This window comes from Arachis stenosperma, chromosome 10 (assembly GCF_014773155.1).
Source record: "Arachis stenosperma cultivar V10309 chromosome 10, arast.V10309.gnm1.PFL2, whole genome shotgun sequence".
Taxonomy (NCBI): Eukaryota; Viridiplantae; Streptophyta; class Magnoliopsida; order Fabales; family Fabaceae; genus Arachis; species Arachis stenosperma.
In genome coordinates, this window is record NC_080386.1 from 5,753,669 (window position 1) to 5,772,729 (window position 19,061).

General features: G+C 33.9%; 3 protein-coding genes across 3 annotated transcripts; 2 read left to right on the forward strand and 1 right to left on the reverse strand.

Moving 5' to 3' along the window:
* The first annotated feature begins 3,601 nt into the window (after positions 1-3,601).
* On the forward strand, positions 3,602-6,588 carry LOC130954858 (dicarboxylate transporter 2.1, chloroplastic). Its single transcript, XM_057881639.1, has 4 exons — positions 3,602-4,601; positions 5,246-5,559; positions 5,716-6,164; positions 6,331-6,588. Exons 1-4 carry the CDS (start codon positions 3,774-3,776, stop codon positions 6,444-6,446), a joined length of 1,707 nt encoding a protein of 568 aa, XP_057737622.1. The 5' UTR covers positions 3,602-3,773; the 3' UTR covers positions 6,447-6,588.
* Positions 6,589-7,829: 1,241 nt separating this feature from the next.
* LOC130954857 (probable DNA helicase MCM9) lies at positions 7,830-14,640 on the reverse strand. The gene is given in 21 exon segments (XM_057881638.1): positions 7,830-8,222; positions 8,437-8,559; positions 8,562-8,588; positions 8,666-8,713; positions 8,800-8,909; positions 9,232-9,299; positions 9,375-9,496; positions 9,718-9,799; positions 9,921-9,987; positions 10,214-10,286; positions 10,419-10,535; positions 10,966-11,058; positions 11,666-11,731; positions 11,821-11,918; positions 12,693-12,792; positions 13,119-13,293; positions 13,561-13,627; positions 13,826-13,964; positions 14,057-14,156; positions 14,249-14,351; positions 14,438-14,640. Coding segments are annotated over 21 exon segments (1,995 nt in total). The 5' UTR covers positions 14,575-14,640; the 3' UTR covers positions 7,830-8,142.
* Positions 14,641-15,644: 1,004 nt separating this feature from the next.
* LOC130954861 (tRNA (cytosine(38)-C(5))-methyltransferase 2-like) lies at positions 15,645-18,756 on the forward strand. Its single transcript, XM_057881642.1, is given in 11 exon segments — positions 15,645-15,782; positions 15,866-15,924; positions 15,926-15,950; positions 16,353-16,446; positions 16,537-16,655; positions 16,752-16,874; positions 17,027-17,327; positions 17,475-17,569; positions 17,831-17,893; positions 18,046-18,110; positions 18,302-18,756. Coding segments are annotated over 11 exon segments (1,101 nt in total). The 5' UTR covers positions 15,645-15,701; the 3' UTR covers positions 18,378-18,756.
* Positions 18,757-19,061: the final 305 nt, after the last annotated feature.

Consider the following 19,061-nt stretch of genomic DNA (forward strand, 5'->3'; position numbering starts at 1 on the left):
TATAAATTAACTAAAAAATTTAAATAATAAAAATATTAGTCCAATATTTTAGTTGAGACTCAAGATTATTTTTTGTGTGTTTATATTTATTATTCTTGTACAAATGCTTTGATATCTTAAATGTTTATAATTTTTTTTAGACTCAAGATTATTTTTTGTGTGTTTATATTTATTATTTCTTGTACAAATGCTTTGATATCTTAAATGTTTATATAATTATTTTTTTATAAATTTATGGTCTAATATACTTTTTGAATTGGATTTGAGTCATGCTTAGTGTAGATTTAACTTGGTATGAAGACATAATTTATAAATAAAATATTCATTTTAAAGTGAAACTAATAAAAAAATATTATAATTTTATATTATAACTGATATTTTTATAATATATATATTTTATTTTAAAATAATTTTATATAATATTATATAATTATTAAATATAATCTTTAAAAGTAAAATTTTAAAAATTTATTATATAAAATTTACAAAATTATATATATTGAATTGACCTAATATAAATTGTTGTTTTTATATTAAGTTAGACTAAATTTGAATATTTAAAATAAATCTAACAAAATATTAATATTTTATTGTAATACATTCATCACTGTTGCAAATTACAATAATTTACAGAGTATTTTTTTTTTATATCTAAGGTCCATGAAACCATTAAAAAAAAAAATCTTTAACCCAAGATTTTCCAATCGGCTCCCCAGGCAATTAGGCAACCGACTTCCCACTATCGACAATGGTTTGATGCGTTTAGGAAAACACAAGGGTAATTCCGTAATTGACAACATGGTGTTTTTGGATAAGGGTATCACAGGTTGAAGGTTTTTCTTGCACTCCCTTTTTATAGAGTATATTGCAGCTTTCTAACAATCAATCATGTCCATTACAATATTTTAATATAGATCTGAACGCCCACAAATAATGAAATAGCAGATTTTCAATAAAGTGATATGGTACATCTGAAAACTTTCCTATTTTATATAGTTTTAATATATATTTATATTTTATATAAATAATTAATTTTTTTATTTACACATGGCATCATAGAAATTGAGGTTGTTGTAATTAGAATTTTTCGCTTATTATTGTAAGTTTATAACTGGCATGATATATTTCATTTAATTTTATTAAATATATTCTATCCGTATTATATTTATTGGATCGGATTAGATATTGACCGCATAATTTAAAAAAATTGTTTAAAATCCTTTTTTTGTTAGAAAATATATTTTTTTATTTGTTTAAGCTTATTTACTTTTAAAATATTAACAATAAAAATTCTTTTAAATAACAAAAGAAAAATAATAACTCAAGATTTAAGTTTAATTATTCTAAGTTAAAATACAGCATAAAAAATTAAAAATAAGATATTATAAAATTCATATCACATTAGGGTTTACTTTCTTAAACTATGCTATTTATATTAGACGTGCAGATATGCGGATCTGCAGATCAGATCTGCGAATATCACTGCCAAATTCGTAATCCGATCCTACCGGATAGGATCCGATCTGATTACTATACAGATCGAATAATATCTATAAAATTCGGATCGAATGCAGATAATTACCGCAAATATGTTATAACAGGTACAATTGGTATATTGTACCAGCATACTATTGGTCAAGGTACTTATTGAAGAAATACATCAATTAAAAAAATAAAATAAATAAAAGTACCCTTTCTTTTCGTTGAAAAGATGTAATAATAATATGTTGAGGTAATTGACTCAGGTTAGGCTGTAATTTTTATTCAAAAAAAAAAAAAGTTGAGTTTCATATGTTATTTATCATGCAATTCACATATTCATTACTTTTGTACATTAACAATTTAAGTTAATGTATCTTAAACTAATTTATGTTAAAATATATTAAAATTATTAAGATGGAAAGTTTTTTGTTAGAAGAACTATTAAACTCATAATTTAGTGATTAAATATCCTATATTTCATTTAAACTCAAAATTGGGTATTGTCATCCCCTTCTCCTGTTGCCCTTAAATAAAGGCAAAATATATTTTTTCATTAAAATTTGTAATTTTTGTTTATAAAATATAAATTTTTACATAGATCGATATTGTAATTTCTTCTTTTTCACATCACTTTCTCATTCTTTCTTCAAATACATGGTAACCAAAAAGAACAACATAAGAAAATTAAAGTCACATATGTCAAGAAATTTTTTAGTTTGGAATTTTTAATATTTATAACATGAGGATAATAGAGGAAAAATGAAAGTCTTTTCATCCTGTTGTCTCAAATAGCAGAAAATGACATCTAACAAATGGAACATGAGTCACAAAATTTGGGCATGAGAAAAATTTCAACTAAAGCAAGCAAAATCCCAAACCATGAGAAAAATGGAGCCTGCGTACGTGCCCAAAAAAATGTTACTATATGATATGTAATGTAACTTTGTAAATGCATCATGCAAGCCACCAATAATAGTTAGGGAATCTACATCATAGTTTTCTTTTTCTCTATTTATAAGAGAACCTCCTATTATCTTTCTATAAAAATTCAGATATAGATAATTTTTAGTAAAGGTAATAATTAAGAGTTATTAGATAATAATTTAGTCAAATTTATTAAATTATGTAATAACTTTAACTATTAATTTCGTATAAAATTAATTGAGTTTTTACCTTCTCTCTCATTTTATGAGATCCAAAATGATATTTTTTTTTTGAGAAATGTTAGAAAAATAACTACTTTCGTAATTTGTAGTAAAAGTGTCAAAAAATTTTAGACGGGACCGCCTCGAATGAGGCTCCAACGGTGAGAAAGTTTTTTCGTTGGGATGAGGATGGAGAGCGAAATTCTCCCAAGACAGGCGCGGGGACTCGAGCGGGGATCCCTGCCCCATCCCCGATAATTTTTTGGATTGTTGAACTTATTTAATAACTCTTACTTTATTTTTAATATAGAAGTTTTTTAGTAATTTCACTCATTAAAAAATCTTAACTCTATTGTTTAATATTTTATTTTATAGACTATGATTTGTTATATTATATTTCTGGACTTATAATCTTGGATAAGATATGTTTGTGTGTTTGTAATAATATTTTGTAGTTTATTTTTTTATTTTTATATTTTTTATTATAATTTTTATATGAATGTTAAACATAGAAAGATGGAAAATGGGGTCCCGTGAGAAATGCGAGACACACAGAAAATGAGGATGGAAACAATTGTTCTTCCATAGCGGGAAACAAGGCGGAAATGGGGATTAATTTCACCCTATTAACATTTCTAATTTGTAGCCATCAATAATAATTTTAATGATGTGAGATTGGTATGAGATTTGATTCGATGACTCATTTTTTTTTTTTTTTGCGGGTTCTTTTCCATTTCTTTTAGCTCTTAGATTTTAACATAATCCTCGTCATGAGGGTACCTAAATGTTGATATAAGAGTATTGCATATTTTGTGTAAGAGACCCAACAAACAGAAGATGTTAAGAAACTTCCTATGATTTCCCTCCTCACATCAAAAGATTAAAAGATCCCATTCCTCTGCTACAACAATGGCCACACCCCACTTTGGAATTACCGAATTAAATCACACACCAGATCTTTAATTTTTTATTTTTCAAAAAAAAAAACTTTATTATATAAGTCATAAAACTTCAAAAAACAAAAGGCTCTCTCCAATTACCCAATCTTATTCCTATTCTCTGCTGCTGCTTTTTTTTCGCCTTCTTGTTTGCTGGTTCTTACTCTCTCCTTCTGAGAATCACTCATTTCCATTGTTGCTGTTAGCAATGGAGAGCTTTGCGCTGCACTCGCTCTCCACCTCAACCTCTTTCTCTCTCTCATCTTCACGCTTCTCCCTTCACCACCGTTCTCGACCCATCATGACAAACAGATCCCAACTCTCACTTCCACTGAATCCACAATCACGTTCAAACCCATCTCCCAAATCACCCCTCATTTCTCAAGTTTTCTCCTTTCCCTCCAAAGCTTCAAAATTTAACACTTCCTCAAGATCCCATTACAGCCCACTTCATGCTTCTTCATCTTCCTCAAATTCTCCGTCACCACCGCCACTGCAGGGTGCAAAGCCCATTCCTTTCGTAATCTCCGTATGCATAGGCCTCATTGTTCGTTTCTTAGTTCCCAAGCCAGTGGAAGTTACTCCAGAAGCATGGCAATTGCTCTCAATTTTCCTCTCAACCATCGCGGGCCTTGTCCTGAGCCCGTTGCCCGTTGGAGCCTGGGCTTTTCTGGGCCTTACAACTGCTGTGGTAACCAAAACTTTAACCTTTGGTGCAGCCTTCAGTGCCTTCACCAACGAAGTGATTTGGTTGATTGTGATTTCATTCTTCTTTGCCCGTGGATTTGTGAAAACTGGTTTGGGAGATAGAATTGCAACTTACTTTGTGAAGTGGATGGGGAAGAGCACTTTGGGTTTGTCTTATGGTTTGACATTCAGTGAAGTGCTTATTGCTCCGGCAATGCCGAGCACCACCGCAAGAGCTGGTGGTGTGTTCTTGCCGATCATCAAGTCACTGTCACTCTCCGCTGGCAGTGAACCTGGCAATCCTACTGCTAAGAGGCTTGGTGCTTATCTCGTTCAGAACCAGTTTCAGGTTGGTTTGGTGTTAATAGTATTCACAGATTTGTAATCATGGCTAGAATAATTGATGGATTTTGGTTAACGGAATGTCTGGACAGTATTATATGAGAATTATCACTATAAAACTTCTAACCATTTCAGGCAGAGATTTCATAAGGTTTTTAGCTATGATGCACAAATGCTACATGTTCACTAGCATATGAGCATCTGCATCTGCATCAAATACTGCTATCCTAAAATTCTTAAATTTGTGACAAAGTTTTCATAAAATGTCTTATATTTAGTATCACGCTGTACTGTGATACTTGCATTTGTATTTGTATTTGTGCAACATAGAATTTAGGTTCTTTTTCAGCTTGGCTTTTGTGAAAGAACTGAAAATCTATCTTAAATATTGCTTAGTTGCTGTATGTTTCAATCATTTGTATCAATTCCTATTTTCTTTTAATTTTATTGGCTATGTTTTGGTTTTAGTATAAGTATTGTTTTATGAAAGCTGTTGCAACTATATCTGGGTATTACAAATGTGTCATAGTAATGATCATAATCTATTTTGATGTAGCTGAATTCTACTCTTCTGTATTTTGTTTCTTATTTGCAAATTGCTATCATGAGATAATGAAGTGACTTGTGCATTGCCTTTGTGACCTGTGACAGTCTGCTGGTAACTCTAGTGCTCTTTTCCTAACTGCTGCAGCTCAAAATCTGCTGTGTATCAAATTAGCAGAGGAGCTTGGGGTCATTGTTTCTAGCCCTTGGGTTACTTGGTTCAAGGCAGCTAGCTTACCTGCACTTGTTTGTCTTCTTGTTACACCGTTGGTTTTATACAAGCTCTATCCCCCTGAAATTAAAGACACACCGGAAGCACCTGCCCTGGCTGCAAAGAAACTCGAAACTATGGGCCCTGTCACAAAAAATGAATGGATTATGGTTTCTACGATGCTTCTTGCCGTCTCTTTATGGATCTTTGGGTATGCTTGATATACTCATACTATAAATATACATGAATTTTTTCTTGAATGATTTATTGGTTTGTTGACATTTTGGATCGTATAAACTGTCCCACTGTCATATAAACTATCATTGAATTGAATTCAGAATCATCAATATTTTTTGGGTTCTTGCAGAGATAGTCTCGGCATAGCAAGTGCTGTAGCTGCGATGATTGGGTTATCAATACTACTTGTATTAGGAGTTCTTGACTGGAATGACTGCTTGAATGAGAAATCGGCTTGGGATACCTTGGCTTGGTTTGCCATTCTTGTGGGCATGGCAGGCCAGTTGACAAACCTTGGTATCGTAACCTGGATGTCTGATTGTGTAGCCAACTCGCTTCGGTCATTCTCTTTGAGCTGGCCAGCTTCACTAGCTGTTCTTCAGGCAGCTTATTTCTTAATCCACTACCTTTTCGCAAGTCAGACAGGACACGTGGGGGCTTTATACTCTGCATTTCTTGCTATGCATAGGGCAGCTGGTGTTCCTGGTGTTCTGGCTGCACTCGCTTTAGGTTACAACACAAATCTTTTTGGTGCAATAACACACTATAGTAGCGGTCAGGCTGCTGTATACTTTGGAGGTTAGTCCCTGTCTTTTTCTTTTCTCTTTTGTTCTTTCCGGCTATTCAATTATTTAGCTTGTGTTTGTTTAGCAACTTTGTTCTATCCCCTTTCTTCATACTGTGCATAATATTTCTAATCTGTAATTTCTTGGCTGAAATTGTTGTGATTTTCCTTCTTTGGCAGCTGGTTATATCGACCTTCCTGATATATTCAAAATGGGGTTCGTTATGTTTGTTATCAATGCTATCATCTGGGGAGGTGTTGGCGCTTTCTGGTGGAAATTTTTGGGACTCTATTGATTCCCATTTCAGTGTAAGTAAATAGCAGTTTTTCCCAGTTTCAATAGGCCTCTCTTCTTCCCGGCCAAAAGAAAACGAAAGAAAAGGTCCTTCATGTAAAGGACAATTGAGCTCAACACAATTTTTCAATTTTCTGCCTTCAGCTTTATTTGTCTTCTTAGTTTTAGCAGTGTCACATTTAGTTTACAAACAATAAATGATATTCTGATAAAGGGTTTTATGGAAACCTACATTCAAGATTTGAAATCGATATGATCTTCATTGATGGAGGTTTAGCCTGGTTTGAAGGTGTTCCTATTTGTGATTTATTCTTTCTTTGTCAGTGTTGTTATCTATAATATGGTGCTATTTTCAAGCTTACTTTATTCATGGCATTTTAATAAACATTAAGACTATATTATTTCTTCCCACTTAGGATACTGTGAATTGACAGAATATAATTGCATTGAACAAGTCATGTCGTACATTCAAGAATGTACCATGATGGAGTACACTAATATCATTTTTAAGTTGATTACTAGTGTTAATTATGAATTAGTGGCCCTGTGATAAGTGAAGCTCTGGTTTCGGTGCAGCATCATTCTTATCCTGTACTGTAGTGTGACAGATTGAATTATTATACAATACTTTCAAATAATGTTATCCAATAATTACTCATCAATAAATGAGGTTATGATGAGCTTTGAAATGTGTAATCTGCTGCTGCTGTTGTATGAGTATCTGAGACATTGCAGAAGATTCAGATACTCAATTGTGATGCTCTTGAGGAATGTGAAAGGAAGAACTAGGAGGTATTAACTCTCGATAACAATACTCAATCTTATATTTATTACTATACTTTATCCAGTCGAATAGAAATGAGTACTACTATGTAAATAAATAAATAAACGTGTTTGAGAGAGCTGCAAGAGATACCTCATTAGTCATTATGCATTTCCACATCAGAATTAGAATTCAGAAGATGAGACTAGTAAGTGAAGCTTGAAATCTTGATATTCTGCGAGATTCATGTATTGTCTGCAAAGATGGATATGAATGTAAGGTCACAAGGTTGAGTTGAATGTTAACCGTTATTCGTCAAGCCATTTTGAAGCAAAATGACTCAACAGTGGCATCTGACTGTTAGCTGTCCTACCTACCTAACTTACATGTCAAATTTTAGTTATGGTTTGGAAATTTTAGTTATGGTTTGGAAGTGTGTTAGTTCAATGAATATATATTAAATGAAATTAAGCTGAGTCAATTTAGTTTCATTAAGCAAAGTACGCGTAGGGCTTCTGAGATTTATTAAATGAAAGTAAAAATTTGAAAAGAAATTCACCTTAACACTCGCTTTAATTGCCAAATAAGAGTTGCAAACCTACAAACATTTATATTCAGGCTAATACAACAAAATCATCATTCAAATTGAGTGCCCCTCTCAACAGACCGAAAGTACATAATAAATAAAGACTAGAGAAAAGGCGAAGATAGGAAAGGCATCTATCTAATTGTCTAGTAAGAGAACTAAAATGTTTTGCCCCCTTCCTTAAATGCCAACTAAATAACATAGCTAACTAAAAGTAATCACTTTCGTGATTAATCTACAAGACTTCAATTTTGTTATCCTGTGCCAACTAATAGCAGATCTAACTAAAAATAATCACTTTAATGATTCAATATACAGGACTTCAATTTTGTTATCCTCCCTTGTCCTTCAGTCTCCCATTCTGTTCATATCAGAGAAGTCATCTATTGATCCCAACTTTTCCAGGATCAGTCTTTCTTGCTTAGCATCTGTTTTGCACGTAGTTAAGAAGTTCTTGTTGAAAGCAAATCAAAATGCCGTCGAGAAAAATGTCTAGATAAAGAATATACCATGCTACCAATGGATTTTCTGGAAAAAAAAAATGGTTTTTCTAATGGAGCATAGGTTCATGATAAAGACAAGTTTGATTGTACAATTTATATACAGCTACATAATGCAAGGAGAGATACCTAGCAAGGATACATTCCTGATCAGGGTTTTCAGTAAAATTGGAGTGCAGGGCATTCCCAATGCAATCCACTATAGCTGAGGTAGTCATTGAGGACTCTACGCATAAAATTGCTGTGATGGCATCTAATCGGGTCACTCATTTCTGAACATCAGCCTTGCATGAGCTGTCATTAAAGATCAAAAGCAAATAAGAGGATAAGGAAGTTAAATGGGTAATTTCACCATAGTTCCAGTTACATACCTTGAGCTAGGCGTATTAAACTTTCCAGCATCCGGACGGTGGTCCTGGCTACATTGCAAATTTGGAACTTAATTTAACGACATAAATTGATGAGCATTAAACTTGATTTAGAAAGGGACATATTTATCTGAAACCTGCATTATGAGTTGCAGACTTCCTTTGAAGTTGATAATAGCTAGATATGACTCTTTCGGCTTCTCTTGTAAGGACTGGCTTGAAAGTTTCTTTCACATAGTGTAAGTACCTGCAAGATTAGAAATAACCAAGAGTCTCTTACCGAGCCAACTACATAAAAAATTAAGAAATTCAGAAACTTAAAAGCTCTATCTAATTTGAAAACCTTCTATGAGACAGAGAATTCAATGGAGACTGATTTGGTATACAACTAACTTCACTATTTTAAATGAGAAAGAAATGTTTTATCGTATTTTTAATTAGGATAGCAAGAGGAAAGAAAACGAAGCAAGAAATTAAGTTGGGATGTAGAAAAACCAATGCAAGATAGGATTCAAACTTCTTTTTCCTTTTTATGCATGTTATCCATGGTCGTCAGCTGCATATTTCACCTCTTGAGTGTAGAAAGAGGCCATACTTTTGCTAGATCTTCATCGTTGTTGGCTCTATCAGGTTCTGCCTGAATATTAGTTTTCATAAAAGTGTTATATCTGTACCCACAGGAAGCTTTTTAATGCAGATGGTCATAGATTACCTCAGAAAGAATATGGGATGAAACTACTGCATCCCATTCAGGATTCTTTGTATCCAAGAGCACAAGGACAATATCAAACCTGCTAAGTAAAGGACCAGAGAGTGTTGTATTGACAGACAGAGCTACCTTGTGTTAAGTTGGACAAGTAATAAACTGAAGCAACTGTGAATTTAGCGGCAAACGAGGTTGCTATAATTACTACATTGATAGTTCAGAAATTTCTAAGCTAGCAGCTAGAGAAAAAAATTTCGTGGACTAGAAATTGTACATCAGTAATACCGAACAATTTTTAAACGTCAATTTAGAATAGTATTAGACAAATATATATTGACTGAAGTGATACGTTGATCGGGGTCATATTGCCCTTTAGGATTTGTGGCACCAAATACCGTTGTTCTAGTGCTGAGTGTTGTTACAAGACCAGCCTGGACAAAGCATGAGAGTATGTAAGCAGCAGCGATTCTTTTCACCACAAGATACATGTCTGTATTGAGAAAAGCAGAAGTTCATTCAGGTTTTGCGTAATATTCAAATATTTCACCCTACCTTAGCTACACTTATTGTTTGCTGCTCCATGGCTTCATGTATTGTTGCCCTGTCATGTTCCCTCATGCTGGGAAAAAGGAAGTTTATATAAACAATGCTAAGTATCATAAACAACTCCGCTGGAATTTCCATAAATCTAAACTTCTCATAAATGCATCCACTGAAAACTACCCTGACCAACTTGAAGTGACAAATTTGGTATGATGATGAAGAGTAGAACAAATGTGATGTAAATCTTGTTAACCCTCTTACTGTGACTATATACATTCTTGTGTCCTTCATAAAGTGCTTACCTATCGAATTCATCTATGCAGCACAATCCTCCATCTGCTAAAACAAGGGCTCCAGCTTCCAACATCCACTCACCTAAAAATTCCATAAATTGGCCATGCACTTAGCAAAACCAATTACAAGATACACAGATTCATGCATGTCTACATTTAGACGAGTTAATAATGTGGGCTATTTATCAGTAAAAATTGATGTATGGAAATTTGCCTCCATCCTTCACTGCAGTAACCGTCAATCCAGCACTTGTGCTTCCCAGCCCAGTGGTAATAACAGATCTATTGCTCAATTTCGCTGCAAATTTCAGAAACTGAGACTTTCCAGTGCCTATATCAAACATAAAAAGGCAAGTTATAGAAAACGAGGACCAACTTTATTTTGTCATTTCTTTTATTCCTTAAGTCGATGATAAGAATTCACAAAACAGTTAACAAACAGTTCAGATATATAATTAAGAAAACTGCACTAAAGCTAACAGCATATAGAAATTTCTCGTATAAGTCCGACTATTATGTGGTCACTTTTCAAATTTCCTTTTCTTGGTTGAACATCATTGAACAAGTAGTGGCATAACTGAAGCACAACAAAGAACTTAATTGGTAGAACTCGCCTTTTTTTGTCTAATCGAAGTCACTTTCACGGGTGTGTTGTAGTATTCATGAAGCAATAAAAAAAATCATCTATGCTACAAACTTGAAACAAGTAATAACAATAGTAGCATTGCTCATATAAATCACATTAGCAATAGATTGCATACCAGGATCACCAACCAAGAGTAAGTGAGATTCCCCTCTTACCCTTGTTCCAGAAGCATCGACATGTTGAACACCTCCTATAAGTGTTAATGCAACTGATTGAAAGACAACAGACATGAAATGAGAAAGAAGATCATAACTGATATCTTGATAGTAGTATTTTAGTTTGCTGACATGAATATAGAAACAAAATGAATGAGAGCCTCCATATCACACTTTTGCTGCCCATCTAACTCCAGTCCAGGACTAATTTCTTTATATAAAATCTTTGCAAATTCAAGTATTTCCATCTATGATCTTTATGAGGTTCCTCTCCTGAATGAAACCAAATGGGACCTATAGAGATCATGTTATCATCTATAAGATCCTCATTTCCACATGCCTAGATCAAGCGAGTCTTATTGCATCTAATCTAAGTACTCATTTATGGTTTGCAAAAAATTGTTTTGATTTAAAATTTTTCATAAATTTAACCCCTTCTACCTTGTCTTTCTCTGTATCATATTTAAGTCTGTTGCATAAACTTTCTCTCCAACATGCACAAAAGAATTTGGGATCTTGGAATTTAAAAGTCAAAATCCATCATAGATAGACGTCATTTGTTTATCAAAATGGAAAATATAAAATATGTCAAAGCAACAACAAATCCTTGAGAAAAATAGCAATATGTAAATAGCCATCACCATAAATATATGTGTTTACCGGCCAGCTTGACAGTAAACAGGCCAAATACTTGTGGGCAAATTCCTCGAAGAATAGCATTCCTCCCTGGATCATTTTGAAACATCCAAGAAGTTAAGAAAATATGAAATTAAATGATACAAAGGATAACCAAGATACGTGTTCTTGGATACCACCTTTTAAGGGTGCATCTTTGAAATGGTCCCAGAACTGCTTGAATTTTGTAACTAAGTCATCAGAAATGTCCATTTCTGACTTCAGTTGATTGGTCCTCCTGAAACAAGGAGAATGCTCTGCTTCCATTAAACTGAGAGTAACTGACTTCAATTTATAGTATAACTTAATTCAATGAAATCATTCAATGTGTGCTCCACTTAGGATATTATTCATATAATATGTGAATTATACTATCTGACTGACAACCTATTATGTGGTTTGCAATAGGACAGAAAAGGGAAGCAGACAAGCAGTGGCAAATCAGTTCCTAGGAGTAATTAAATCATTAAGGAACATTCATGATAGACCAAATGTTGCAAATGAAGACACGGCCAAAGGAAAGAAAGCATTTTGAAGGTGGAAGATGGTGAAGCCAGAAAAATCTACAATTCAGTCCTGAAGAATATGGGTGGCATGGATCTATCCTCAGACCAGCTACCAAAGGGGCGCTGACACAGAAACTACTGTGCCAAAACACAATCAACCAAAATGATTACTCTATTATATGAACTGTAGTTAGCATTAATTATGATCATTCAACGGCAGGTTGAGAAAAAACTCATCTTCTTGAGGAGGAATTTCATAAGAAAACAGTACCAGTTAAAAAGAACATGAGAAATGAATGATAAGCCAAGTTAGGAGATAAGGTTTGCATCACAACCACAAGTATCACCAGACTGCCCATAAATTATGAGTAAGGGAGAGAGTTTAGGAGATGCATAAATAAATATTTATACAATTTACCATGAAAAGAAACAAGAAGAATGACAAATGCTAGTAAGTTCTTTTTGCTTAACAAGGTTTTAAAGGCAAAGAAAGAGAACTTCTTCACCTTACATTGTTGGCTATTAATACAGGATCAAGGTCACAGCGCACATCTTTCAACTCTGGAGACCATTTTGCAGTCAAGAGACCAGTGACAATCACATCATCTGCAAGTAAAAGAGAATTGAAGTCCTCAACCAGCCCAAAAAAAAAAAAAAAAAGAAAAATTTGCATTTATGTTCCAGCACTCTAGCTTTAGCTTGTGAGAGATCATCAATTGTTAAGGGGAAAAAAAGGTTACCTTTTATTTTAACTAAAAATAGAAGAATGTATGTCCAGAATATTCAATTTAGGTAGAGACATAATACATTAACTTATTTTAACCAGCTTTCCTACATACTTCTTAGTCTAGGAAGAAAACAGTTGTTAAAATACCATGTGCATGTCATGCAATCATATTGAAGAGAAAAAGAATCAAAGCTGATGTAAATACCTCCAGCTTTAACAACATCAACCAGATCATCATGCAAGATGACAAGAATTGAACGAGGAATGGCCCCAACACCTAACACCTGTGTACTTTCTTGGATTTTTATCTCCTGATAATCATGGCATACTATAGTATTTTCTACATACTGGAAGTTTGTGCCTCCACAGGGCTTCAATTTCTGCCATTAGGAACAATTAAAACAACCAAATGAAAGATATGCTATCATCGGATCTACAGAAGAACAAAGACATAGTACTGCAGGATGGAGTTTCCAAAATCAATTTTTAAGCTTCCTGGGAAAATTTGCAGGTTTAATATGCTGCACTCCCCAACTTAGAGAAAGAAACTTAACACAGCAGTGCAAGCGAACACATTTCTAATGTTACATTTTAATACATGGCATCTGGGGTGAAATGAAATATTTAATCTCAGATGTAGAAGATACCTGCATGGGGCAAATTGAAGGTAATGATATGGAGTTTCGAGCTTCAACCTCAGGATAAACTGTGAAGCTGTATGCATGCTTTGTTAATCCAATTAACATATTGCTTAATGTGATGAACAAAATGCAGCAAAGCTAACCATCATTTACTAAACTTCATCTTACCATCTACCATCACACGTGATAATCCTGAGCTAATCCTAATCTTATCCTTAGGACATATAATTTAACGAAAAACATGGATTGAAAAAAGAAAAAAAGTGCTGACCTCTTCTTGCATTTGTTGCACATATACTTCCTCTCTCCTTCATGCATCTTGATTGCTCCAGACCTGATTACAGTCCCTTTCACAGTGAGAAGAATTCCGCGATGCTGCACTCGAACACGGCCTATGGTCGGAAACGTCTCTAATTCCATCATCCAAAAAATGTCAAAATATAAAGTGTCCTTATTCCTTAAGTAAGGGGAATTACAACAAATAGGTTTAATGGTAACAAACCAGAGCATTCAAGGGGAGAACCACTGATGTTGATTCGAACATGAATGAAATTCTTCTCAACAACATTCTTCTCTTGCTCTAAATCTCTCACCACGATTCTCTGCACGACTCGCAACACAAATCGAAGTGAATTGCAGCTTTCTCTTCCAAATGAATAAAAATATGAAAAGATAAAAAAGAAAGAAAACGAACGTGAGACAAGAGAGCAGCATTGTCAAAGGCTTGCAAGTAAGGGGTGGGTTGGGAGAATATGAGACGCGCAAGGTGAGGATGTTCCTCCATCAACTCTGCGAAGCTAAAGAAAGAGAAAAGAGGTTTGTTTCAGTTTTAAATATGCGTTGTAGAAAGTAAAAAGTGAAATTGATGCAACAGAAGAGTTACTCAATGAAGAGAGGATAGTGAAGATTGGGATCGGGAGAGGAAGCGATGGATCGGAGCTGGTCGGAGTGGTAGCGGAGCAGATAAGTGGCCATTGGCTTCTCCCATTCCCATGGATCGCTCTGCAACTGCACCTCCATCACTCTCACACTGCTGCAATCGTCGCGGGTTTTGGCGCCAAATCAAGGAAGATCACAGAACTTTTTTTGTTTTTCATTTGCACTTGTTGGCAAATGTCAATGGGCCTATTTTTTTCAAACGCAAACAATTAGCCTGAAATCTTTAGTTGCTCGTGGTATTTTCTAAAGCGTTGCGTGGAGAGATAGATATGGAAAGATTAAGACCGAGAGAAAAATTAAGATACAGAAATTAAAATAAATTTTAGAATTTTGTTTGGTATAAAATAGGAGATAAAAATTAAAATAATAATAAAATTTTAATTTAATTTGCATAAAAGATAAAATTAAAATTAATTAATTAAAATGAGAATATTTTATGTATAAAATATTATTAAAATTTTAGTCTTTATATCTAAAAATTTTAGTCTTTTGTATTCTTATTTTTTGGAAGTACAAAAATACTGAAATTTTAAAAATAAAAATAAAAAATTTAATATTAGTCTCTGAATTAACAAATATAATACTGATTTAGTCACACAAAAAAAAATATGATACTGATTTCTCAGTTTCCAATTTCTATTTCAATATCTCAAAACAAAAACTATTAAGATCCAACCTAAAAGATCAACAACTAATCTCATCTGTTGTGAATCCAGAATTTATTTAAAGGTTAACAAACTCAAACTGGTTACAATTAGCCTAATCTAAAATAGCAAAAAAACAATTAGGACTTAGGTCCCAAATTTTTACCAAAAAAAAAGAGCAAAAAAACAATTAATTTATTAAGACTAATTTCTTAAATATAACTTTTTATAGCAATTATGTTTGATAAATTAAAATAAACATGATTTTTAATAAACACAAATTACAAAAAAATTGTTGTTTGATAAAATTATTTTCAATATTAAAATAGTTTTAATAAACATAAAAATATAAACATCTTACTTTAAAAAATTAATTTATTTATATTTATTATATTTAAGTATCTCTGTTGAAAAAACTTTACCCAACTAGAACTTAAGCAATTTTAATACTGTTTTACACCAACAAAAACTGAAATATATATATATATTGTTAGAACCTATAAACGCTTTTTTCCCGAAATGAAGCCAAACACACCTTAGCAGAAGCAGCGAACATCGGCTTTAATGGCGGATGCAGCAGAGTCCCATGGCGGCGGAAACGAACCCCAGCGAGTGCTGGAGTTCTACAGTGGAATCGGCGGCATGGTAACTAACGCTCCCTTCCCCCCTCCTCCCATAAAAACCTATAATCCTCTTTTCATTGAATTCAAATGCTTTGTTTCTGTTAGAGGTACTCTCTGATGCGAGCAGGGGTGAAAGCTCAAGTGGTTGAAGCATTTGAAATCAACTAATTTCGGTCATCGTCCTTTTCAGGTTTTTTGCTTTTTGTGCTTCTGCGTAGTTCTAGTTAATGAATTCTTTCAGTTAATGAATTCTGGTACAGTAATTAAAGTTTCGTGCTTGTGCATAGTTCTAGTTAGTTCAGTGTCTCCAGGTTATTCACACTTAGTAATAGTTAGGTTTTAGTATAGTATGCTATGTTATGTAATCGCTTTAAGTTCAAAATTAATGGGATTTATTTGTAGATTATGAGGTTTTAGTGTTATTCTTCATTTAGATGAAATGGCTTGTCTTCTCGTCATTCAATGTTCGGATTTTGACTTTTGCTATTGTTTTCGATACTACATGAATTTGGATACTTAGCTACAGAGACATATAGCCGAGATAAAAATATTGTGCTGCTGATCTTGGTTTTGTTTATGTTTCTTTGCTTAGGGAAGTATTCAATGCTTGACTGCGGCTGATCTCGACGGCTATGGCGCAGATGCATGGCTTCTTTCTCCTCCCTGCCAACCTTACACGCGGCAAGGTGAACCTTTTTTTTGTTCCTTCTCTTCTTCCTATTTTGTGGGTTACTTTATCCTATTTTAGCCAAACTTGCTCAATGATCTTGTGTTAGGTCTCCAGAAGGACACTGGTGATGCTCGGGCATTTTCTTTTCTTCAGATTCTTGAGCTTATGCCATTCTTATTGAAGCCTCCAAGCATGTTATTCGTAGAAAATGTTGTTGGCTTCGAGGTTTGTCAACTTGGATTAACTCATAAGTACAAGTCTTGTTTCATTAATGCTTTTCTCTATTCACTTCCTTTTTCTTTGTATTCGTGTTGCATACAGACATCTGACACACATGCAAAACTGATTGAAATATTGGACAGAACAAATTTTGTTACACAGGAGTTCATTTTGAGCCCACTACAGTTTGGAATCCCATATTCTAGGCCTCGATATTTTTGTCTGGTAGGGTATTGTGGTCCTTGGTGTATGCTTTCTTTATCTTAAATGAGAATTTTAAAAGATTTTGGTTGTATTCTTATGTCATCACGGAAACAGCTGGAACTATCCTATATGCTTTGGGATACGATCATCTGATTGTTATCTAATTGTTTCAGGCTAAGAGAAAGCCCTACTCTTTTGTTAATGAAATTTGGAACAGACAACTGATTCAATCTCCAAGACCATTATATGAGCATTTTGATACAGCGTTTATTGAAGATGATTTATTACAAGAGGACAGGAATAAGTTGTTGCAGTCATGTCAGCCTATTGAAAGTTTTCTTGAGTTAAAGAATCCTAGCAATAATATTGAGGCTGAATCTGCAACTTTGGGCAAAGGTGACGATAATGTCTGTGACTCTTTACAGCAGTATTATGTTCCCCTGAGTTTGGTTGAGCGGTGGGGAAGTGCTATGGGTATCCACCCTTACATTAATTATTGCAGTATATTCAAATCAGCGTATTATAATATTTTTTTTGTTTGGGGGGGGGGGGGGGGGGGGTGGGTGCGCTTAGTATTAACAGTATTATTTTCTGAACTCTTGTTTCCTTAAAAGAGCCTAGATGTTGTCTATCCTGATTCAAAGCACTGCTGCTGTTTTACAAAAAGTTATTACAGATATGTGAAGGGAACTGGATCCCTTTTGGCGACTGTTCAGGTAGGATTTCTAGTCGGTAGAAATCTTGTTTGATGTGTTGTTTAATGTATTCTCATAACAATGTAATTCATGTTATTGCTTTTCAAGCACTATAATGCTGTTTGTGCTTTACAATCATCATTATATCTAACATTTTTGGTAGCTATTCATAGTTGATGGACTAAATTGTTGATACAATCTTTGGGATTACTAGCAGTCTACCACATTGGGTACCTATGAAACTGTTCTCACTCTTTGATGTCCTCCATTTTGTACATTTAGCCAAAGAAGAGGGACAAAGCATCATTGAAGGAGCAGTGCCTTAGATATTTTACCCCTAGAGAGGTGGGTGATTTCTTTATATCCCATTATTCTATAGCTTCTATTTTGGTACTTAGCATTATTATATAGAATGCCATGCATTCGTAAAATTGTATTGTATTCATTTCAGTGCATATAACTAATCTACAAGGTACTTCTTGTCGTCCCATGACTAGGTTGCAAACATTCATTCGTTTCCTGAAGATTTCAAGTTTCCAGATCACATTAGTCTCAAACAACGGTATGCCATTTACTATTTCATACCTTAGCGTCAATTCCATGTAGAAACATCCATTGAATGTAGTTATTGCTGTCTAGAATTTGAGTTCAATATTACCTGCTTTTCATGACCCAAGGTCAGATAAGTGTCCATATTGGCATGCTTAATTCTATTGATTTTGTTTATCTTATCAATCTTACTTTCTTTTGCAGGTATGCTTTGCTAGGAAACAGTTTAAGCATAGCAGTTGTTGCTCCCTTACTTCAGTATCTTTTCGCCAATCCGTAGTGATTTTCGGTCACATTCATATGATTCATTCACTAGTAGCTGATATTTTCGAATCATGCCATTGCCTCCTACAATTTTTTGCAATGACAATCGGAGATCCTGCAACTGGTTCATTTCCCCGAAAACCACATTCAATCATGTGATCGTAGTTATCAATACTGACCCTAGGTGGTTGTGAAATGTAATCGGAATTTGAAAGGGATTAGAAATGTTATATTCAAGCATGTTGTGAAGAAGAAAGGATAGGATATTGTGAACTGCTTGCTTACGTGGCAAACTTATTCCTTTATTTGCATTATTGATTAGAATTGATAGCAAATGATCACAAACCACAAGAAATTACTCGCGTTAATTGCAGGGTCATGATCAGTTTTCGTCATGCTTCCAGTTCTTTACATGATTGAATTTAATTATAACAGTAGTATTCTTTTGGTATAACAGCCTCAGAAAGCTAGCTATCTAAGGCTTTCATTGGAATCTTTGGTCCTATTATAGCAAGCAATTATGAGTAATCCTAAGGCAATTTTCATTCTCAAAAACAATCTTTTCTAGTTTCGCTGATCAAACAATGAAAATAAGTAAATAACTTCTTAACAACCTTGAAAAGCACACTTCAAACCCCATTAACCAGCTTCCAAAAATTTAACCTTGCCAAGAGATGAAGCCAACTCAGTACGCTAATGA

Bases quoted from the DNA above. Each gene is read 5' to 3' on its own strand.
- LOC130954858 (XM_057881639.1), top strand. From the start codon at position 3,774: ATGGAGAGCTTTGCGCTGCACTCGCTCTCCACCTCAACCTCTTTCTCT. The intron at 4,602-5,245 runs GTTGGTTTGGTG...GACCTGTGACAG, and splicing joins TCGTTCAGAACCAGTTTCAG to TCTGCTGGTAACTCTAGTGC. The intron at 5,560-5,715 runs GTATGCTTGATA...GGGTTCTTGCAG, and splicing joins GTCTCTTTATGGATCTTTGG to AGATAGTCTCGGCATAGCAA.